The 23,517-nt window shown below is 44.2% G+C and overlaps 1 protein-coding gene across 1 annotated transcript in view; it reads left to right on the top strand.

Annotated features, from left to right (window-relative positions):
* Positions 1-23,517, top strand: part of LOC137522612 (putative RNA-binding protein Luc7-like 2) — a 556,548-nt gene that overhangs the window by 215,506 nt on the left and 317,525 nt on the right. The window contains exon 5 of the mRNA XM_068242690.1: positions 16,897-17,007. Coding sequence (XP_068098791.1) covers positions 16,897-17,007 — 111 coding nt within the window. The remainder of the gene's footprint in view (positions 1-16,896; positions 17,008-23,517) is intronic.

Genomic DNA, 23,517 nt, shown 5'->3' with positions numbered 1-23,517 from the left:
ACTTCTTTTTTATAAACTGACGAACAGGTACAGGAGTCCCCCTTATATACAGCCTGCCTAATGATTTATGCAGATTTTTTAATCTTGCAGCTTCCTATCCATGGTCGAGGGAGGGGAGACAAGTCTCACCAGGGGTGCTGTCCTTCAGACTCCTGGAAAAGACGTTACCGCAGGTAAGTTTGGTCTTTTTCTATTCCCTAAAGGTGTAGGTGTAATTTTACTATTTGGCCACAAGATGTCCCCGCTGAGCAAAATCTTATTAGCGTACAAAGTACGCTACTTAGGAAACAATGTATTGCTACATTGTAACTAGGGAAGTGACGCAGACTTCCATTGGAAGCCTGCAATCACAGCGCCAGCGGGGTCATTAACCTCCTTAGCGGTATGCCCGACACTGTCGGGCATACCACTTACTGGCCCCAGGAGTCCCCTAGTATAAATTTAACAGATCCCATACCTGTTAAAGCTTTAGCTAGCACTAGGCTAGCTAGTACAGGTTGCCAGAACTCCCCGATCGCTGCTGCTCCCCCCCCCCCCCCTAATACATTACCCAGCCTGGCTCCAGAGATCGCGCAGCCTCCCCATACAGCTCCGTTCTTTCTATGGAGAGGTTCAGGTTTGTGCATGATGTCATGACGTCGGTGAAGTCATGACGTCATGTGCGATCCTCCCCATAGTGAAGACCGGAGCTGTTTGGGGATGCTGCGCTGATCGCTGGATCCAGGCTGGTTAATGTATTAGCGGGGGGATCAGCTAGCTAAAGCTTTTACAGACATGGAATCTGTTAAATTTATACTGCAGGACTGTAGGCTGCAAAACCTCCTGAGTGGCGTAACGCTCAGGAGGTTAATGAATGTGAACTTTGTTCCCATTCATAAATGTAACGATCGGGTGGCGGAAATCAGCGCGGCTGCTCTATTTAAGAATGAGCACTGTTTTTGAACAAAAACTGTGTTTATTCAGGGACGTGACTAGCATGTCCCTGCGGCTGTAGCACTTGTAGGGCTTCCCCCGTTGCCAATGGCGACGAACGGAGTGACGTCATCGATTCACCCCAAAGCGCAGCCTGGCGGCGATTGGCCAGGCTGCGCACGGGGTCTGGGGGGGGCCCTCTTTCGCGTCGGGTAGCGGCGGATCGGCAGCGAGTGGGGCAAACACGCAGCTAGCAAAGTGCTAGCTGCGTGTTTGAATTTTTTTTTATCAAAATCGGCCCAGCGGGGCCTGAGTGGTGCCCTCTAGCGTCTCTGGGCGGGGAGGACTCACCTCTTCCGTGTTCCAGTGTGCGCTCCACTGACGTCATTTCCTGCAACGCCGTCCACTTACAATACAGTGGGCAGCGTTGCAGGAAGTGACGTCAGTGGAGAGCACGCTGGAATGCGGAAGAGGTGAATCCTCCCCGCCCATGCCTCTTACAATCAAGCTGCTTCCTAACTATTTACAGCTGGAGGGGAGCGCAAATCGGGGGTCCCAGATGAGGGAGGGGGTGTCCGACCCCCTCCCCACCGCTAGGCCCAATACCCCCGTCCTGCCCGCTACTCCTCCAGCTCGGCGGCCCCCCACCAGGGGTGGGGGGGGGGGGGCGCGGCAATTTTTTCTAAATTTGTCTCAGGCGGCAAAAAGTCTAGGGCCGGCCCTGTATGGCGGCCACCATATTTAAGCAATAACAGTTTCCTGCTGATCCTCTGCCTTTACTTTCAAAAAATTTTTATTGAAAGGTATAAATCTACAACATGAACAGAACATTAACATTGTAGCATAACATTCACATTCACATGCAAAGTCACTAGTAGTGCTTACTGCCTCACAGGGAGGCAAAGTTTTAGATGAACATGAGTGGGTGTCGGCAGTACCAAGGCATCAATTACCGGCACCCAATATGGTAACCACAGGCTGTACTTCTGCTGATCAATCTAAAGCAGGGTCCACTAAGCAGGGGAGTGGACTATTCGGGGTGTGAGATGGCCGTGGGAACCAGAATTACCAGGGTCCACATAGTTTGAGGGGAGAGCGGTCTAATCGACGCACACACTACCCAGGGCTAAATTCAAGCTAGTGCCCGTGAGTAAAGTGGGGGGGATCAGAAGAGACCAGAGAAGAATAAAACGAGAGAGGAAAGAAGGGAGAAAAAAAAGAATAGAGAAGAAAAAAAGAGAGAGAGGAAAGTAAGAAAATTGAACAAGAAAGAAAAGAGAGGAAAAAAGGTCAACCTGGACTCCGCCAGAAGCTTATGGTAACTGCTGTGCATGGGCTTCCTAAGGTGCTTAGGCTAAAGCCCGATAAGGAATGCCAGGAGCCTGCTAAACTGCTGTAAGGGATTGAGACAGCCCGTTATGGTATTGGGTGACATATGGGAGCCAGACTTTCTCGAACTTAGGGAGGGTGTCATCCAAGATGGCCTTCAATCTATCAAAGCAGAGCTCATTGCTTAAGTTAGTCTTGAATAATGCTATTTACAAAGATGAGGACTTCCAGGAGCTAGCGATCACTCGCTTCCCTGCCAGACATATATGCATAAGTAGTTTATATTGATAGTGGTTTATGCCCACTGGGCGCTTACCAAGGAGAGCGATTTCGGGAAGTTTGGGAACCTGTACTCTGATAGTTGAATAAATAACATGGTAGATTCTGATCCAGAATCTTCGGGCCCTAGGGCAAGACCACCACACATGAGTGTCCCGCCCTGACCACAACCGCGGAAGCATAGGCCATTGCATTTAGCATCAAACTTTACAATGCGATCTGGAGTGAGGTACCAACGTAAGAGTATCTTATACTGAGTTTCGACAATGGAAGCGCTTATAGAGCATTGCGGAGTGAGTGACCAGATAGTGGCCAAGTCTTCCATTTAAAAGGTAGTGTTGAGGTCCCATTTCAGGGCATATGAAGGCTTCGGGAGGCCAGGGGGAAGACAATGTTCCTGTACAGTAAAGAAATCAGGCCCAGAGATCCCGCATCAAAGGCGCATACCTGTTCAAAGCCCGTGCGGGTCAGGAGAGAATTATGCCCCCAAGTTAGTTGGGGAAAGTAATGCAAAATCTGTAAGTAACAGAAATATTCCTTAACTGGTAGTTGATATTTTTCTCTGAGGAAGGTAAAGGACTTAACTGCTTTGTCGATGACTAGGTCGTACAGGGTGGTAAGGTTTCTCTGCTGCCACCAACGGAATGCTGCGGGGTTCTCTAGTCCTGGTAGGAAGCCTGAATGGCCAAGAAAAGAGGTAGTAAGAGGGAGGTGTGGAGATGCTAAATTACCTTTGAGTTTAACTGTGTCCCATATCTTAAGAGAATGCATAATGATGGGATCTTTAATATTTTTGCATTGAATGGAGGGCATCCAGAGCAAGTTTCCGAGAGAAATAGGACAGGTCCACATAGGGGGATGAGACCCCTATGCCACATAGCTAGTTGTGAGATTTGTGCTGCTCTATAGTATGCAATGATATTGGAAACACCCAAGCCTCCATCGCTTTTTAATCGGAGTAAAGTGCTCCTCGCAACTCTTGGCCTGGTTTTACCCCATATGAACGCAAACATGTAGGATTGTAGTTAAGTACTGGGATTGGGATGTTTATGGGTAACATTTGCAATGCGTAAAGTAACCTAGGGAGGATATTCATTTTAGCAGCAGCGATGCGTCCAACCCATGAAATGCTATACTTCCAACATTCCATGGACTGGACGACACTTTTAATTAAACTTGGGTAGTTAGCTTTATACATGGCGTTGTAAGAGCTTGTGATGAAGACTCCCAAGTATTTTAATTTGTTGGGTTCCCAACTTCCCATGTAAATTCAAACAAGGATTGCAAAGCATTGAGCTCCGAGGTAGAAAGGGAGATGTTAAGCGTATTAGATTGAAGGCTGTTTATCCGAAGGCCTGAGATATCCTCAAACGTATGTAAAACATCAGCTAAGTTGGAGAGGGAATTGTGAGCGTCAGTAAGGGTTAGAACCACATCGTCCGCATACATGCAGATTTTGTGCTGGTGACCGGCCAGGGGAAGCCCCCTAATACCCTCATGCCCATTGATCAGTATGGTAAGTGGCTCCATTGCGAGTGCAAACAGTAGAGGGGAGAGGGGGCATCCCTGCCTGGTGCCCCTGCGGACAGGAAAAATATCAGACTTGTATCTGCAATATTGAATAAATGCCTGCGGGGAATGATAAAGTGCCCTAACCCAGCTCAGAAAGTTGGGACCAAAACCCCAATGGGACAGCAAGTAGAACAGGTACTCCCACGATAGCGTATGAAACACCTTTTGTATGTCAAGGGAGAGGAGCATAATGGGAGTACCCGTCCGCTCTGTGGAGGATATGATTTGTAGTAGGCATCTAACATTGTCCCCAACCTAGCGCCGTGGCATGAAGCCCACCTGGTCCGGCCCAATAATTGAGCAAATGTCCTCATTCAGCAGTGTGGCCAAGTCTTTTGCTAGGATCTTAATATCCATGTTGAGCAATGAGATGGGTCGAAAGCTGGACCAGGTGGTCTGATCCGTACCAGGCTTGGGGATCATACTGATGCCAGCTGAGAGGGATTCCACGCCTGGTCTCGCACCTTGTAACAGGCAATTAAAGGCTTTTACCAGGAAGGGGGAGAGAATGTGTGAAAAAAACGTTATAATAGATAGAGGGAAACCCATCGGAGCCTAAGGCCTTCTTTATCTTAAAGGGATACTGTAGGGGGGTCGGGGGAAAATGAGCTGAACTTACCCGGGGCTTCTAATGGTCCCCCGCAGACATCCTGTGTTGGCGCAGCCACTCCCTAATGCTCTGGCCCCGCCTCCGGTTCACTTCTGGAATTTCTGACTTTAAAGTCAGAAAACCACTGCGCCTGCGTTGCCATGTCCTCGCTCCCGCTGATGTCACCAGGAGTGTACTGCGCAGACACAGACCATACTGGGCCTGTGCTGTGCGCTCTTGATGACATCAGCAGGATCGAGGACACGGCAACGCAGGCGCAGTGGTTTTCTGACTTTAAAGTCAGAAATTCCAGAAGTGAACCGGAGGCGGGGCCGGGGCATCGGTGAGCGGCTGCGCGGGCACAGGATGTCTGCGGGGGACCATTAGAAGCCCCGGGTAAGTTCAGCTCATTTTCCCCCGACCCCCCTACAGTATCCTTTTAAGTGATTGTATTGCTTGGAGTATATCTTCATTGGTTTTGAGTTTCTCTAAGTTTTTCTTAAAAGAATCGCTGACAGGGAGAAGAGGGCACACATCCAAGATATTTTTAAGACGTACTGGGTTGATATTGGCCAGGGATTGATATACTGTATTTTGGAGAGGCCTTTCTGAACTATTTTGATGGGGTTACTAGTAAAGGATGTGCCACTTGAACGAAGCTTGAGTGTCTTGAAGCTCGGTTCTGTGCACCTTAGTCTGTGAGCGAGCATTGAGGTGGGTTTATTGCAGTGTACATAAAAGTGGAATTTATTCCATCTCAGGCGTGTTTCAGCCATGCTGGTTAGATGTAGATTAAGCTCTTCAGCAGCCTTAGAGCAGGCCTGCTTATTTTGAAGTGAGGAATTTGCAGATAGTTGCTGGGTTGCTTTTGAATATTCCTGTTCTAACTGAAGTAGCTCCTGTAGTTTGCGTTTTTTCCTGTTTAAGACGATGCTAATAAAGTGGCCCCGGAGAACGGCCTTATGGCCCTCCCAAACAACATAGCCTGAGACTTCTGATCCCCCAGAGTTTAAATTGGAGTAGTCTTTTAGATGACACTCGAGGGCCTCTGACACAGAGGGATCAGAGAGAGGGGATTCATTAAGGGACCAGCGTAGCCCTGGAGGTTTCGCAATAATAGAGTGATGGCGACCACGCAATGGTCTGACCACGGGATTGCTTTGATCTGGGCAATTGATAACTTGGGGAGGAGGTTAGATTGAATGAGGCAATGGTCTATGCGGGATTGAGAATTGTGTGGGTGGGAAAGTAACGTGTATTCCTATTTGCTGGGGTGCAATTCTCTCCCGCTGTCAGCTAACGAAGCGGATCTCAAGAGGTCTGATCTCTGCCTTTAATATTTATAGCCTTAGACCCTAAACAAGCATAGGCAGATCAGGTGTTTCTGACAGCCAGATCTGACCAGATTAGCTGCATGCTTGTTTTTGATGTTATTCAGACACTTCTGCAGCCAAATAGATCAGCAGAGTTGCCAGGCAACTGGTATTGTTTAAAAGAAGATAAATATGGCAGCCTCCATATTCTTTTCACTTCAGCTGTCCTTTAAAGATTTAATCAGTTACTTATTTCTTCTGCTATAAATCTTTGCCCACCGGTCCCTGTCTTTCGCTGATCACCACAGCATGCCTCTCTCTGCTGGCATTGTCACTTCCTATCACCTCCCATCGCTATGTACCCACTGTGACCACCGCTGCTGGACTCCTCTTCTTTGTCTCTTGCTAGACCTCCCTATTCGTCCACTATGTGGACCATTGAGAATCATCCTGATTAAATCAGGATGGTTGTCATTCATCCAACTAGAGGACAATTGGGGATGCCCAGCAGGAGCTTCAAGGATTCTTTGCCTAGGGCTCTGTTAAGAAAAGAATAGAAGACGGTGGCTACCGCACGGAGGAGAGAGGCCGCATGTAGTACGAGCTCCCGGGGCCAAACGATAATCCAACTCACTCCGACATAGTATGCAGCAAGATTTTATGACACACGAGGAGGAGATGATGACGGGGCAAGATTCCAACAAAAATAAGCGGAAGAAACAGCTGCCGAAGCCCCGCAAGCTCACGGACTACTTCAGTGAGAGTCGGCACCGCTCCCTTCACCAGTCTCAAGATGGCGCCGATAGCGGAGATCAGCACAGCGGCCATGAACAACACACTTCAGCCGTAGCTGCAACAATACCCCAGGCTGTCCCTACCTCTTCAGGAGAATCCACACCGTCCCTAAACTCTCCCAGCTCGCGGAGCCCAGTGAAAAACTGCCCGAGGCTATCAGAGAATGCCTGCAACATTAAGGTAGGAGAAAGCGACAGCACTCATACACAGGCTGAATGTGCATTCACAGCAGCCATTGAGGCCTTTCCAGCAACAGAACAAGCTGCATCACAACATTACATTAAGGAGATACTCATATCTTTTAAGCAATCATTACTAACAGATATTGCTGACTTAACAACAAACATGAAGCAGGAAATAGCAGACCTGGGCACAAGAGTGGATGTCTCTGAAAGGAAAATAACTGACCTGATAAAAGAACATAATATAGTGGTGGACAATACAGAGGCCATTACATCCGACATCTCATGGCTAAAATCTAAAAATGCGGATCTCGAAGACAGATGCCGCAGGAATAACCTTAAATTTAGAGGCATCCCTGAGAAGGTCTCCACTGGGGAACTAAAGCAATATATCCAGGACATTATTAAATCTACTATACCCTCAGCAAATGACACCGAGATGATCCTGGATAGAGCACACAGGCTCCCAAAACCAACATTCATACCTGAACATTCCCCAAGAGATGTGATTGCCAAGTTTCTCTGCTACCACATCAAAGAACAATTGCTATTGTATGTGCAAAAGAACAGCACTCTCCCAGAGCCTTTTAAACATATCCATTTATTTGCAGACTTGTCACAAGCAACCCTGAAACAAAGGAAATCATTACAACCTCTCACCAAAGCTCTGCGCTCTCAACAAGTATCATATAAGTGAGGATTCCCTACCAAAATCCTCTTTCGTCATGATAATAAAACATTCGCAATCAGGGCCGGATTTGTGGGCAGGCCACATAGGAACTGGCCTAGGGCGGGGCTTGAGCTGGGGTGGGGCTTCAGCTGAAAGCAGATCAGCTGTTTTATAATTACTTGTATGTGGCGCTTCGGTTGTGTTCTCCTGCAACTTCCTGACCGCTGGCCCGTCTACCCGCCCCATGATGTCAGTGACATATTGCTCTGTTTGTCTCTCCTTCAGAGCTTCCCCCTCACTTGCTGCTCTTCATACACAGACCTGCAGATCATCAGATCACAATGCTGAGTGAATGAGCGCTGCGCACTGATGACTTCCTGTATACAGCTGTCATCACTGGGCATCGCTCACACTCTCATCACTGTGAGACGCCACGCTGATGATCTGTGTCTGCAGTGCAGTGAGTGTAGTGAGGGGGTCTGTAAATAAGAGGCGAGCAGGACAATATGTTACTGACATCTGAGGAACGGGCAGAGGGGCCAGCGGTCACATCGGCAAGGCCGCGAGAACAGAAGCTCTGCACAAGTCATTATGAAACAGATCGCAATGACCTGTAAGTAAACAAACAAACAACTGCAATAAACTGAAGTTAAGCAGACTTGCCCGCTGCTGCTGCTGGATGCTTTGTCTCAGCCTGTCCTGCCAGATTTATTGCCCATTTACAGTCGCTCCAGTGGGACATGTGAAACATCTCCTTTCCTCTTGCACTATTTTCACTTTCCTTACATGTTGTGTCCAGGAGAGGATATGGCAATCTATACCCTCTCTTCCCCATCTTCTTCCCTCTCTCCCTCTCTTTTCCTCTCCCATCTTGGCCATCTCCCTTGCTTTTCCCTCCCTCCCCATCTCTATCCTTTCCTCCTCTCTGGCTAGTCTTCCTTCATCTCTCTACCCTTTCCTCTCTCTATTTTGCCCTTACAGGAACTCACTATCTAATCCCTACCCTAACGTTTACCATAGTATTAAAATGCATGTACATAGTGCTAACAATGTCTGCAGCACATTACAGAGTACATAGTCATGTCACTGACTGTCCGCAGAGGAGCTCACAATCTAATCCTACCATAGTCATAGTGTAATGTCCTCCCATATTATTATTATGTATTTATATGGCACTGACATATTCTGCAGCACTGTACAGAGTACATAGTCATGTCACTGACTGTCCGCAGAGGAGCTCACAATCTAATCCTACCATAGTGTAATGTCCTACCATATTATTATGTATTTATATAGCACTGATATCTTCTGCAGCACATTACAGAGTACATAGTCATGTCACTGACTGTCCTCAGAGGAACTCACAATCTAATCCTACCACCATAGTCATAGTCTAATGTCCTACCATATTATTATTATTATGTATTTATACACCACTAGTAGACCTAAGCCCGTTTAAAAATGGGCTCTAGGTCTGTGTTGGAGCCTCCTCTCCTCCCCTCCCCTGTGAGCGCCGCCACCGCCATACAGCATATGGCCATTGGCCCCCTGGCCCGTCCTGCTCCCTGTGTCAAGGCTGTCTGTGCAACACACACACGGACGTAGAGGCACGGGAATTATTATAGAGGATTGTGCGTGTACATACGAGGGGGAGGGGCGGTTGTAAACTGTTGGCCTAGGGCGGCAAAATGTACAAATCCGGCCCTGTTCGCAATAACCTCCCTTGAGGAAGGAATTAAAACATTCAAAACCTTGAACATCCAACCAGCTACAGATACTTCAGGAGGAAACAAACCAAGTGCCAAACTTGCTGCAGACTGGCATACAGCACGGAAATAATGGCTCTTCTCCTTCAAGTGGTGGCTTACTTACTACCCTCAACACTAGTGTCTATACAGTGTTCCTCATCTATGCTCCAGCAGAGTACATACTCTGTTTTTGCTCCTTTATTTACGTGAGATCATGGACTCACATCTCACCACTCGAGTTATATGTTTTGTGGTTTGTTTTGTTGTTTGCTGTTTTGTACCCAGTTTTTTTTCTTTTAGCTGCTTGAAACAAATGTATGAGTATCAGTACCTAAGCATGACAAAGATGACTACCTGGCTATATACAAAAATCCATTCCCAATCACCAGGACATGGGAATGTATTTTGGTATTTATGTAAGATACTAGCTACAGAGCTACAGTTTAAGCATGGCTTAAATATGCAATGTCCTTAACACTGTCCTCAATTAGCACAAGAGGCCTAAATTCCCCACAAAAAAAGACATTTCTTTTGGTCAGAAATGACCTCTACGCACACAGATATAATTTTTGGGCAAGAATCACACCTTCTTGAAAAGGATACTCATCTCCTCAAACATAAATTATACAATAACATCTATCACAGCACCTTCTACAAAAAAAAGAGAGGTACCTTCATCGCCTTCCATAGAGAACTATCTATTAGTCCCAAGGAAATAATCACAGATACTCAAGGCAGATATATAATATTCATAGGATCCATAAACTCTATTAAGTATACATTAGTAAATATATACACTCCTAACTCAGGACAAAAACCCTTCTTAGACAAACTTATGACCAAAATTAACAAAGTAAAGCAAGGGTTTCTTTTACTGGGTGGGGACTTTAATGCTTATTTAACTGCTCTAGACACAACTACCTCAAAAAAAACCCACACCAACTCCATACTAAAACTAACCGATTGGCACAACTTATATGACCTTTGGAGTGTCCTGCATGGTAGTGAGAGGGACTACACATATTATTCCCATATACACAAGTCCCACTCTAGAATAGATTTTTTCCTAACAGACCCCCAACTATTACAAGAAGTTATCTCCTCCTCAATAGGATTGACAACCTGGTCAGACCACTCGACCATAACCATTAAATTAAAATGTGTTACATCACTAAAAAGACCCCAGTTATGGAAATTAAACACCCAAACTCTTTTAGCGCCAGATAACAAAAGTCTAATATATAAAAACCTAACTGAATTTTTCCAACTAAACTCCTCACCAGACATTGATGAAACCACGGTCTGGTCAGCCCATAAAGCCTACATTAGAGGCCATCTCATACGCCTAGGCGCAACGTTTAAAAAAGAAAGACAAGCAAAATACGATAACTTACTGAGTCAAATAAAACAAGTGGAAATCTTACATAAATCAACTAATCAACCTTTACTAAAGCAGAAGCTATTTGCATTACGCAACCAACTAAAAGACCTCTTACTTTACCAATACGATAGAAACCTACAAAGACTCAAACTAAATCAATACTCTCAGGGCAATAAAGCTAGTAAACTTTTAGAATCTACGCTTAAACGGAAAAACGAGAAAACCAGAATCTCTAATCTGAAACACCCAACATCCCAAAGAGACATTACCAACCCAAAACTAATAGCAGAAGCCTTTAAAGACTACTACGATAAGTTGTGTAATCTCAAGAAGGACCCGCTAACACCCAAACCGAACCAAACAACCATCACCTCTTTCCTGAATAAGATTAGCCTGCCCAAACTCTCTAACTCACAACTTGGAAAACTAAATGCCCCTTTTACAGAGGAAGAGCTTCTAAAAACCATCAAGAACCTAAAACTCAACAAAGCACCAGGTCCAGATGGCTTCAATAATGAATATTTCAAATCATTTGCTGACTTATTATGCCCCTACCTAACATCCCTATTCAATAAATTCATGACAGGCTCTCCAATCCCGGCAGAATATCTAGAAGCAATTATAACGGTTATCCCCAAATCTGATAAAGATCGCTCCAACCCAGCAAATTACCGCCCAATTTCACTACTCAACTGCGACACCAAACTTTATGCCAAACTTTTGGCAAACAGTTTAATGACTGTAACAAACACATTAATCGCACCTGACCAAGTAGGGTTTACGAATGGCAGACAAGCTGCCGATGGTACTAGGAGAATAATTAATATATTGAAATATGTGGAAATGTCGAAGGCCCCCTCCGTGTTCCTCACACTGGACGCGGAGAAGGCCTTCGACAGAGTACACTGGGGATTCATGACTCAGGTGTTGAATAAATTTGGGCTTACAGGTCCGATCTTGGGTGCCATCCTAGCATTATACTCCTGTCCTTCAGCCATGGTAAATGCGGCCGGCTTTATTTCAGAAAAATTCCCTATAACTAATGGCACGCGCCAAGGCTGCCCCCTTTCCCCGATCATATTTTCCTTATTGGTGGAAACACTCGCAGAAAAGATAAGAACCAACCAAAATATCACAGGAATTAGGATGCATCGGATGGTTCACAAGATAGGACTATTTGCAGATGATGTAATATTAACGCTCTCCAACCCTCTTACATCACTACAACAGGTTATGTCGGACTTGGACAAGTTCTCAATAGCCTCCCTCTACAAACTGAACAAAAACAAATCTTTACTGATGGGAGTACACATATCTCCACAACTAAAGACCGCAATAGACTCTGAAATTAATTTACCTTGGGCCACCAAATCCATACCTTACCTAGGGATCTCACTCCCCCATTCCACTGACGATTTATTCAAACACAATTTTATCCCCCTCTTAACTACAGTCAAACAAGATTGCGAAAAATACAGTAAAGCCATGATCTCTTGGCTGGGTAGAATTGCGTGCTTGAAGATGTTTATCCTTCCCAAGATACTATACATCTATCGTACTATAAATATACCTATAAAAAAAACATTTTTCAACGATCTCAAAAGAATAATTTCAAATTTTATCTGGAAAGGAAGCAAGCCCAGAATATCCTACAACTTTATGACATTATCAACCAACAAAGACAGACTAGGCCTGCCTTGTGTAGAAAAATATTATTATGCCACTCTACTAAGCATGTCCAAAGATTGGTGGGTAAAGACCCCTCACAAATTATGGGTTGAAATGGAAGAACAAATAGTGCACATCCCACTAAAAGCGGTTATATGCAGTATCCTAATTGGAAATAAATTCCCTAAACCCCCATATCCGACAATCCAAGCCAGCATACTGGCATGGGAATATTATGCCAAATACCCAGGTATCAGCTCCAACTCTACTACTATCCAACTACCTATCCAAATCCTGAATACTATAGCGGCTGATTTAAACACTAGCCCACTAACTGACAAAGGGATACAGAATCTTGGGGATATTATGCAAGCGAACAAACTAAAATCCTTTGATACTTTACAATCAGAGTATAATTTAGCTGATTCCTTTAGATTTACTCATATGAGAATACATCATATACTAGAAACTACAAAACTAGATCCCCCCCAACTCCCGGTGCACATAACAACTATGCTCAACAGTAAACTAATACTCAAAGGAGGAATCTCTATTTGGTATACCGAATTTTTTATAAACCAAATATCATTGCTCACCAAATATACAAATATTTGGTCCTATGATTTGGAAACAGAAATTTTACCAAATCAACTTGTAATATCAAACAGGCTGATTAAGAAATTTTCACATTGCGCTACGCACTGGGAACAATTTCAAAAAATACTCACAAGATGGTATCTGACCCCTAGAAGGATAGCCTCCTTCACTCCCAATCAATCCCCACTATGCTGGAAATGTAACCGCTCCCTGGGCACATTAAAACACATGTTATGGGATTGCCATCTAGCAAAAACAATATGGGACCCCCTAGAGAACTTCCTTAAAACTCTCACGTCAAGAGATTTTTCATTGAAACCTGAATTAGCACTACTTATGATTGGACTTGGAAATCTCCACACCCATATACAACCTATAGTATGCCACCTATTAGTAGCGGCAACCTACCTCATAATAATAAACTGGGAATCCACAGAACCTATACAGTGGACAAATTACCAAAATCTAGTCAATTCCAACCTACAATAAGAAAGTATCATAAGAACCAGAACTAACAAATCTGCCAACAATTACCAAAGCCCATTCCCCAGGTGAAACATAACTCGAACGCAAAACCCAACCCAAGGTACTTGATGTCCAAGAATACTACTCCAGGCAGCTTTCTCCATGTTAGTAGTTTAGTAGTTTATGGTTGTGTTATCTGTCAGTACACAAGACTTTATTAATACGACAAATCTCAATAAACCAGTTGCAATACTTTACAAAGTGAATAAGGAATCTACAAATAACATAAAGCGATTAATAAGCTGTTTCCTAATTAGGGTAAGGTAACTCAGGTCAAAGCAAATACCAAACAAGGGCTTCAAGTCTAGGAAGACCCACGCATACAGCCCCCTCCAACCTTCCATCCCTAGATACTGGTTAGTAGGGAAGGATATGAGAGGGGACTATTCAAGAGCTCTACCTGACATATCAAGCATACAGAGCAATGTGCTAAATAACATAGGGTAATGTGATTTAGTTATTAGTTTTTGTTACAGCTCCATATCTGTCTATGATAATGTGCTCTAGAATGCCTCGGCTTACCTTTTACATATGTTTAACTCATGTTTCTGACTTCCTCAAATTGTACCTGTATTGAGATGAAACTTCATCATATTGTTGTAAAAGCTGAAAATATACTCAATAAAAACTTTATAAAGAAAAAAAGAAAAAAAAAAAAAAGAAAAGAATAGAAGACTTGCAGCAGTAGGCGCAGAGTGACAAGAGGCGATGGGGAGCGACAATGCCAGCAGAGCTTGGTATACTGCAGCGAGCTTCGGGTAAGTGCTTGGGAGCCTACTGGCTCTCGCAGCGGATGTTAGGTGCGTGCATCTCCTTAGGAAGCTAGACATCCGTGCCGGGTGATAGACGGCTCCATGGCTCAAATGCTTGCTCCACATCACTCACCATTGCACAGGACCAAGTTGCATCTCATTATTTAGAGTTATTCTGTTTGTTTGCTTGTTTTTTCGCTTGGACACTGCTCAGGTGAAGTCAGCTATTGAATTTGCCAGTAATTCCTAAACGATGTAAAGTGCTATGAAACGTGCACATTTTGAGATTCTTACCACCTCGAATTAGATATAGTTGTTTAAATATTTATATAATAATATAGAACTACTGCAGTTATTGAGATGGATACATACAGTGGAACCTTGGTTTGTGGGCATAATTTGTTCCAGAAACATGCTTGTAAACCAAAGCACTCTTATATCAAAGCGAATTTCCCCATAAGAATTAATGGAAACCCAGTTGATTTGTTCCACAATCCAAAAACAGTTGTAAACAACTTTCACTATAACTAGCAGAATCATTGCCGTCTCTTGTCTCGCCCCAGCCTTTTTTTTTGTGTGTGGCTTTAACAAGGAACTTATCCAAAGACAGCTACTTTTGGGAATTTCATGGAAATGTGACCTTGCACAGCCTCTACACTCAGATTAAATACAATTAAGACAATCCTGCAGGGCCAAAGGGAGAGGAACTATTGGCTCAGATGATGTGACACATGTATACTTTTTTTTTGTGTGCTTATATATCAAAACGTTTCTTGTATATCAAGTCAAAATTTCTGAAAAATGTTTGCTTGTATTGCAAAGCGCTCTTAAACCAAGTTACTCTCAATCCAAGGTTCTAGGCCCGGTTCAGATTAGCACTAAAAATGGTCCGTTCGCAGATCGGAACGGATGCGAATGGATCCAATGTTATCCCATGGATCTGCTCACATTCATACGTTCGTACAAATCAGTTCTGCACAATCCACTGAACGAACCACAAATTTCCTTCTGCAGCAAATTTTCCGGACCGTTTAGCCGAATATAAACAGATCAGGATGCACTGCAATGGGGGCAATGAGAAAATGAAAATTTTCTTCACACTATTTAAGAAACGGACCATTCTAAGCAGAGAAATCCACTTTGGGGATGTAGGGAAACGGAACGGAAGCAGCTGAACGGCAATGGAGTGAAAATGGATCTCATCGACTGGTAATCAGATCAATTTTCATGGATCCATTTGCCACTTAATTGCAAGTGTGAACCGGGCCTTACTGTATATTGTTATATTAAACATTCAGCAGTTTAAAGAGAATCTTTACTTTCCATGGAAATTACTGCAAACCTATATTTTTGTAGTTTAACCAGTTCCACAGCGCTGGTATATGTATTTACTTAACAACCAGGGGCGTAGATATACGTACACATTTGTTTAGCTCACCGTTCCCGATCTACGCGCCGCTGGAGTTCATTTCCATCTTATTCCCGCCATTCAGTGAACAGCTTGTTCCCAAACCCAATCACAATGCCTGGGGTTGAAAAGCATGCACTATAGCTAGCTCCCTGCCTCCTGTGGATCTAGCTGGTGGGTGGTCAGTCAGTAGTAACCATGTGACTCCAGACGCAACAAGAATAGAGGCCAGACTTCATTCCCAGGACTACAGTAGAAAACATGAAGCTGAGGATGGTTATAGAGGCGCAGTGCAAATGGTGAAAAATGGTATTGGGTTACACACTTGTTTGTTTAGCTGCTCCATTTACTGCCCAGCCCACCCCATTCACATTTAAGTAAAAAGAGGACATGAGCTTGTGTTGGTCACTATGCCGACACAGCCTGCTTCTAGATTTGTTACACAGGAAGTGTAATTTCAAGATCCTACTTTCTAATCAAGAAACTCAGCTAGTACAGAGGCGTTGAGTATATATAGATTAATTTACAGACGCAGGTAATACATACAATCAACACTAAACAACGGCTAAATAACGTTATTGTAATGTCACTAGTTCAATTTTTTTTTCAGTTAGGCTTAAAGTGTTCATTCTAGTGAGTATATATTTGATGGGGGGGTGGGCATAATCACAGTCAGCATAATCACATTATCATAAGCCAAACCATAGGTTTTTAGCTTTTTTTGTTTGTTTTTTCTTCCTCCAATAACCTGAGAGGTGAGTAAAATGACAGTAAGGGCTCTTTTCCACTTGCAGCGATTGCGATGCTGAATTGCAAAATCGCAAATCAATAGCAATTTTTAAATCGCTAAGGTTTGCTAAATAACATAGGAATCGTGGTAGGGATTTTCTACTACCGCGATTTGATTTTTACCAAAGCGCAATAGTGCTGCGGAGCGATTTTTACCATGATTTTGCTATGCTATGCATTGCATAGCAAAACCGCAATCACAGAGGAAAATCATGGACTTGACGAATTGCAATCGCTAGCGTTTAGCGCAAGCGCTAGCGATTGCTAGTGGAAAAGGGCCATAAGAGCTGGGTTACAAGTTCTACTGTCTAACAATATAACAATACGTGCAAAGTTCAGTTCTTGAGTTTACACTTTTAGAGCTTTTATTTTTTTCTATGCTTTTAGGCAATGGACCACTTGAAGTCTTTCATTGCAGACTGTGACAGGAGGACGGAGATTGCAAAAAAAAGACTGGCGGATACTCAGGAGGAGATAAGTGCAGAAGTAGCGGTTAAGGTAAGAACTTTATGACATACAGGTAGTCGTCGGTTAACAAACGAGATAGGGACTGTAGGCTCGTTCTTAACCTGAATCTGTACTGAAGTCGAAACAGTGCATGGGGTGCTGGATTGTGCTGATTTAAATGTTTGAGGGCTGGTGCACACCGAGCGGCTTTTTCAGTGTTTATGCAGCCTCTTGCGGCTGCGGATACGCTTGGTCAATGTATCTCAATGGGGTGGTTCACACCAGAGCGGAAGGTGTTTTGCTGAACCGCATACTCCCGGGGTGAGGCATTTTTTGGATTGCGGATGCGTTTCTGCCTCAATGTTAAGTATAGGAAAAACGCAAAACGCAAACGAAAAATGCCTGTTCAGAGCGGTTTTGCCGGCGTTTTTGTTACAGAAGCTGTTCAGTAACAGCTTTACTGTAACAATATATGAAATCTACTACACCAAAACCGCTACACAAAACCGCAAAACGCTAGCTGAAACTCTACAGAAAAAGAAGAAAAAGCGTTTCAAAATCTGCTAGCATTTTGCGGATCTGCTAGCGGTTTTTGGTGTGCACCAGGCCTTAAAGTACATTTATACTAATCTAAAGACGCTGTGTGTGTGGGGAGGTGAGCAGATACATACTGCACACCTCCCATGTCCTGGCGTCACCCTCTGCCTCTGCAAAACGCCTCTCTGTCTCTAAACAGTTCCGCTCCCTCTGACCCGGATACGGTACTGCGCTGTGCATGCACAGTATGCCAGATCGCCTCCTGACCTGCGTCAGAGGGCACGGATCTGTTTAATGACACGGAGGAGTTTTGCAGAGAAAGAGGGTGATGCCAGGACATGGGAGGTGTGCGGTATGTATCTGCTCACCTCCCCACACACACATGGCGTCTTTTGATCAATGTAAATGTACTTAAAAGCAATTCCGCGCTCGGGTGATGTCATAGATGGGGCGGAGCTATCGGCGGGCCGCTCGTATCGGCGGGGCGTTCATATAGCGGGCGTCCGTAACCCGAGGACTACCTGTACTGCAGTCAACAGACTGATTCTCAGCAAACAAATTTAATTTTGTCCCCTGAATCAGAATGCCAGAACTTAGATATAAGGATACCCATACAGGCTGGGCGCACACCAGGACAAATCATTGCCTCTTAGCGTCATACACAGAGCACTGCACATACAGGGTATTCTTTGGGCTGTGATTCAGGATTTTTTTTTTTGATTTTTTTTTTTTTGCTTTAATTTGCGGTTTAGTTGCCAAGTCTTAAACATGCCAAACGTTTAAAAAACATACACAAATGCAGTTCAAAATTGAAAAACTCACACAAAGATGCAAATGCAGTGAAACATGATATCAAAATTCAGACCTCAAGTCTGTGCCCAGCCACACTGTTTGATTAACCATAAGATTTGAGGTAAACAACTTAACTAATAAAAATCTGTTGAAACTATGACATTTTCAACTGAATAATAAATGGAACATGCCAGTTCTTTGCCTGCTCAATGCCGCCAGGATCCAATTTGGATAACAGAGGCGCCAAACAGGATAAAATACTTTAAAACTTCTAAACTGGGGGGCAATGGATGACTTACCTCCCCAATAAGGACACAATGGTACCGTCAAAAACAAGTTTTATTCTTACTCCAATAATTTTTGCAACGCGTTTCACGGGTCCAAGCCCGCTTCCTCAGGCAATATAAAACAAGGAGCACTGTAAAAAACAACAACACCATATGTAGCATGCATATGAACTATGCAACAATTTACCACAATGAAAGTCATAAAATGAATATATAAAAACATGATGCGATATGGAATAATGTTTACAACAATATATAGACAACATAGAGCCGCATGAGATGTACATAAATTTATATACAGTTTTGCTAAACCACTTTTCAGCTGCAAGTGGATGGTGAATAAAACAACAAGAAAAACATCCTCATTACACTGCAACTTGCCACCACTGGCACAAAATGCAGTGCACTCAAACTAATGTGTTATATGATCACCAGTAGGTCTCCGATATGTTTACTGATGCTTAGAATACTGTATATACACAACACCTTTCAGTTGTTATATCTGGTGGCTATAACAAGTTTATGTACACCCGTCTATATTCACTATCATTATTAATTCCACCGGATCGGTCACCCTAGATCTGGAGTTCAAAAAGGGGACCATGCGTCTACAGTTTAAACAAATGTTTAAAATTGTGTATAAAAAAGTTGATTGTCTTACCTAAATGTGTCAGCAAACGTATTTAACGCCTCTGTAGTTCGTGGGCGCTCGTAACCTTTCTTATGAAGGCTAACTGCGGGCGAGTGCCGGATGATGGCTTCCGGTGGAAGTGATGTGCACGCCTGGCGTCATGCGTACGTCCATGCGTTCCAATGGTCGCATTGCGTTCCAAAGGAGCAGCGCAAGGCGTACTGACGGACGCCTGCGCCCCAAGCAGAGACGCATCATACGTCATGCGTATCGTTAAGCGTCACAATGGACGCATTGCGTTCCAGGATATGGAGCGCAGGACGAAACAATAGATGCCTGCGCTCCAGAGGAGGCGCATGCGTCCCTTTTAGTGGAGATGATAGTGGAACGGGGAAGGGGAGAAAAAAAGGGGAGGGGGAAGGGGGGAGGATCCAAACGAAGGAAGATGGAGAGGGCCTAAGAGGGGGAGAGGATGAAGAGGGAAAGGATATAATTAATCTTATGGTGATGGCTGCGGACCATTGTATATAACCAGTAAAGAGAAAAATTAGGTATCCGGGCACCAGCCAGCAGTAATGCTTAAATCACACCTTTTATTACATCCACCTGGAATTCCAGATAACGATATGTACAGTCGGCCTGACAGCCGTTTCGCAGGAACACCTGCTTCTTCAGAGGCAACAATGACAATAAATGGCACACAGACAGTTTAAATACATTTGTATTACATTAAGAATGGGCTTACCGCACTTCAAAATCCGCCCCACCGCCGAGCGCACGCTTCCGCATCTAGCGCCGCCCCGAGCCACTGATTCGCTTCCGGATTCTGACGTCACCCTCTCGGGTGCGTCATTCAGGCACTGCCTGATTGGTTAGTCGGGGGACAGGTGACTAGTACGTCACATCCCTTTCTCCAATGCGGACAGTGGTATCGGTGAAGAGGTTGGGTCCGCGTCTAGTTGCCTAGACAACGGGCCCCGAAGTGCGGCGTACCTAAAAAACAAACAAAAATAAAACAACAAGTTAAAATCATTACGGCATAGGAATATTGCGTAACCTGTTAATAATATATACATACAAAAACCCGCGGGGGGAGGCGGAGCCACCTATATTTAAGTGGGATCCTGTTGGTGAGGGACCAGATTGCGATATCTATATCTCCATAAAATCTGGGGGTCATAGACCCTATTCAGGGGCACCCCAAATAGGCACACTAGATATTGCCACCCCCAAGTGTCCCCCAAAGGATTATTTTCTCTGGGGGAGACGGGCTGTATATAACCCTGGGTATATTAACCCAGTGAAGCATATGTTTAAAGTTGGTAATGCTTCACCGGTGCATTAGTTTGCATAAGGTTTGAATAATTTAGTAGAGATGTGCATCTTTAGCTTCTATCCATACCCCAGGAGTCAACAGGGGAAGAATGTCTTACAGAGATAATTTTAGAAACCCCCCTTATTTAATAGGAGTATACAGAGGGCAGAGGGGAAGTGTAGGAGGGACACGAAGACGAGAAAGGGACAGGAAAGGGACGGGACCAAAAGGGGGGGACAGGGTCTGTTAAATTGTAAGCCGGAACAGGGGGGGAGAGAAAAGAGGGAGGGAAAAGGGAGGAAAAGAAGGGAGGGGTGGAACCCAGAAGGGGAGGGTAAGGGACCTAGGGACAAACAAGGGATCTAATGTTTGTCCAAGAAACACCATAATTCATTGCGATCATTTAGTCCCAGTCTCCCACATGCATCAGTTCTTGAGATCAACTTCGCTTCCTCCCTTCGTAGACAAAGTTCACGGTTCCCCCCTCTATGTGGTGTATCAACTAGTTTTAAGCCACAGAACCGTAGACAGTCAGCATCACCAGCATGTTCCTCTCTCACATGAGAAATTAATCTCCCTGCCCCCTTTCCTGTTTCAACTGATTTGTAGTGTTCCTGAAACCTTTGTTTAATAGGTCTCGTTGTTTCGCCCACGTAAAACCTTCCACATGGGCAGACAACCGCATACACTGCAAACTTTGAACCACAATACATGAAGTCATTAAATACCACTTTATGACCCCCTAGGGTAATCGATTTCCCTGGCATAAATTGATGGCAATGGGTACAGTTTAAGCAGCGGTAGTTTCCCACAGGTCGCATTGCTGTCAACCAATCGGCTTCCTTCTTTGTTGAAAACTCACTGCTTACTACCCAATCTCCAATCGTGCGTGCTCTACGAAATGTCACCAGTGGTCGATCGCTCAGTTTTGTCCCCAGAGATGACCTACTTCTAAGATCATTCCAGTGTTTATTCACTGTCTCTTTGATCCTAGTGGTCATTGGTGAGTAATTAAAAATAAAAGGAACCCTGCTTTTTGGTTCCTGGGGGTCCCCCAGTGGGTTTGAAATCCTTTTTTTCTTTTTCTTTAATAGATCTCCTCTCCTTTTTGCATTTGCCCTATTAAATGCCTCTACCAGGAGGGAGACAGGGTAACCCCGCTGTACAAATCTCTTAGCCAGGTCCTTGCTTTGTTCCAGAAAGTCCTCCTGCTTACTGTTATTACGTTTCAGTCTTAGGAACTGACTGTACGGTATTCCATTCAACACATGTCGTGGATGATAACTGGAATAAGATAGCAAGGAGTTGGTTGCTGTAGATTTGCGATGACCCTTAGATAACAACCTACCTCCCTCAACTCCATGCTACATATGGTGTTGTTGTTTTTTACAGTGCTCCTTGTTTTATATTGCCTGAGGAAGCGGGCTTGGACCCGTGAAACGCGTTGCAAAAATTATTGGAGTAAGAATAAAACTTGTTTTTGACGGTACCATTGTGTCCTTATTGGGGAGGTAAGTCATACATTGCCCCCCATTATAGAAGTTTTAAAGTATTTTATCCTGTTTGGTGCCTCTGTTATCCAAATTGAATCTATGTCCACTAGTTGGATGGGTGTGACCACCTTTTTTCTGTCTACGGAGAGCGACATCTTAGCCTGAGTGGGGACAGGCCTAACATCCCCTCAAGCGTTATCAGTGGTTGCCTGGCAACCTATGTTTGTGAATATATTCTTATACAATTTAAATACGCAATTACCAAACAACAATAATACACTCTTGGGGCTCTCGATTTTTTTCTTCTTTTTTTCTAATGCCGCCAGGATGTATGGCTGAATATTAACTCTTAGAGGCAGAAGAAGGGGGAAAAAAGGAACACAGCCTAGTTATTTGTGTGCTTGGCACTGTACGTAAACATATATTTCATCATGGGCCTGATGCAGTAAAGTCTGGCCTTTTAGGAATATCCTTGAATCGCATAGCAATGCAATGATAATGTCTGTTGCAATGGAATGCAACAGACTGTGTGGAAGAACACTTGTTCTTTACAGAAACGCTCCTTGGAAAGTACCATATTTTTCTTCCCCCAAAATGAACTGGATGACAGGAGCATATTGCTCCCTTGCGCCATTGCCTTCTGTCACTCTACCTGAATCGATGACTCTTGCGCTGCCTTCACCATCTCAAGATGCGCTGGGGAAGTCTGTGTCTCCTGAAGCAGAGGAGATTGTCTTGCACCCATGTAGATGAGGTGTGATATTCAGCTCAGAATAGGCAGTGTTACTGCTGGAGAAGTTTTGTTGCAACGCTGCGTAATATGTTGGCGCTTTAAAAATACAATAAATAAATAAGCTGCACATGTGTGAATGTTTTCTTATACATCATGTGGTGTACTCTGAATGGTTGTTTAGTTATCACTATGATTACAGCATAAAGTATCGCCTTTATCCTAAAGAAAATGTCATTGTATATAAAGGAACCCCATACATGCAGATAAATGTTCCATAGGTGAACTGTCAAGAAATCTGAGCCGCTCCCTTGTTTCAATTTCTATTTTGCTTGCTGAAACTTGTTGTTCATCTGAACTAACAGAACCTTATACTCAGTGGCGGAACTACCGTACCTGCAAGGGTTGCAAATGTGTGTAGGGGGGGGCAGAGAGAAAGAAGTCTGAGGGAGGGGGGCCGCGGCTCTGGAGCCCATCGCCCTCCCGTATGCAGTAACGAGTGGGAGGATGCTACAAAAGTGTTTTTGTTGCTGAGTATCAGCAGGCTGTTCCTTAGTGTGCAGTGGAGGGCACTGGAGGCACTGGAGGCATACTTACTGTCTCCTGATCTCCTGATAGGATTCTTTCTTGGCCCGTCCCTGCCCCCTCAAGCACGCAGGACGGGGACACAATGTTGCAGGCCATTATTATATATATATGTGTGTGTGTGTGTGTGTGTGTACAGTGGCTTGCAAAAGTATTCGGCCCCCTTGAAGTTTTCCGCATTTTGTCACATT

Source organism: Hyperolius riggenbachi, chromosome 6 (genome assembly GCF_040937935.1).
Source record: "Hyperolius riggenbachi isolate aHypRig1 chromosome 6, aHypRig1.pri, whole genome shotgun sequence".
Classification (NCBI taxonomy): Eukaryota; Metazoa; Chordata; class Amphibia; order Anura; family Hyperoliidae; genus Hyperolius; species Hyperolius riggenbachi.
This window is presented reverse-complemented; position numbering and strand designations above follow the sequence as displayed.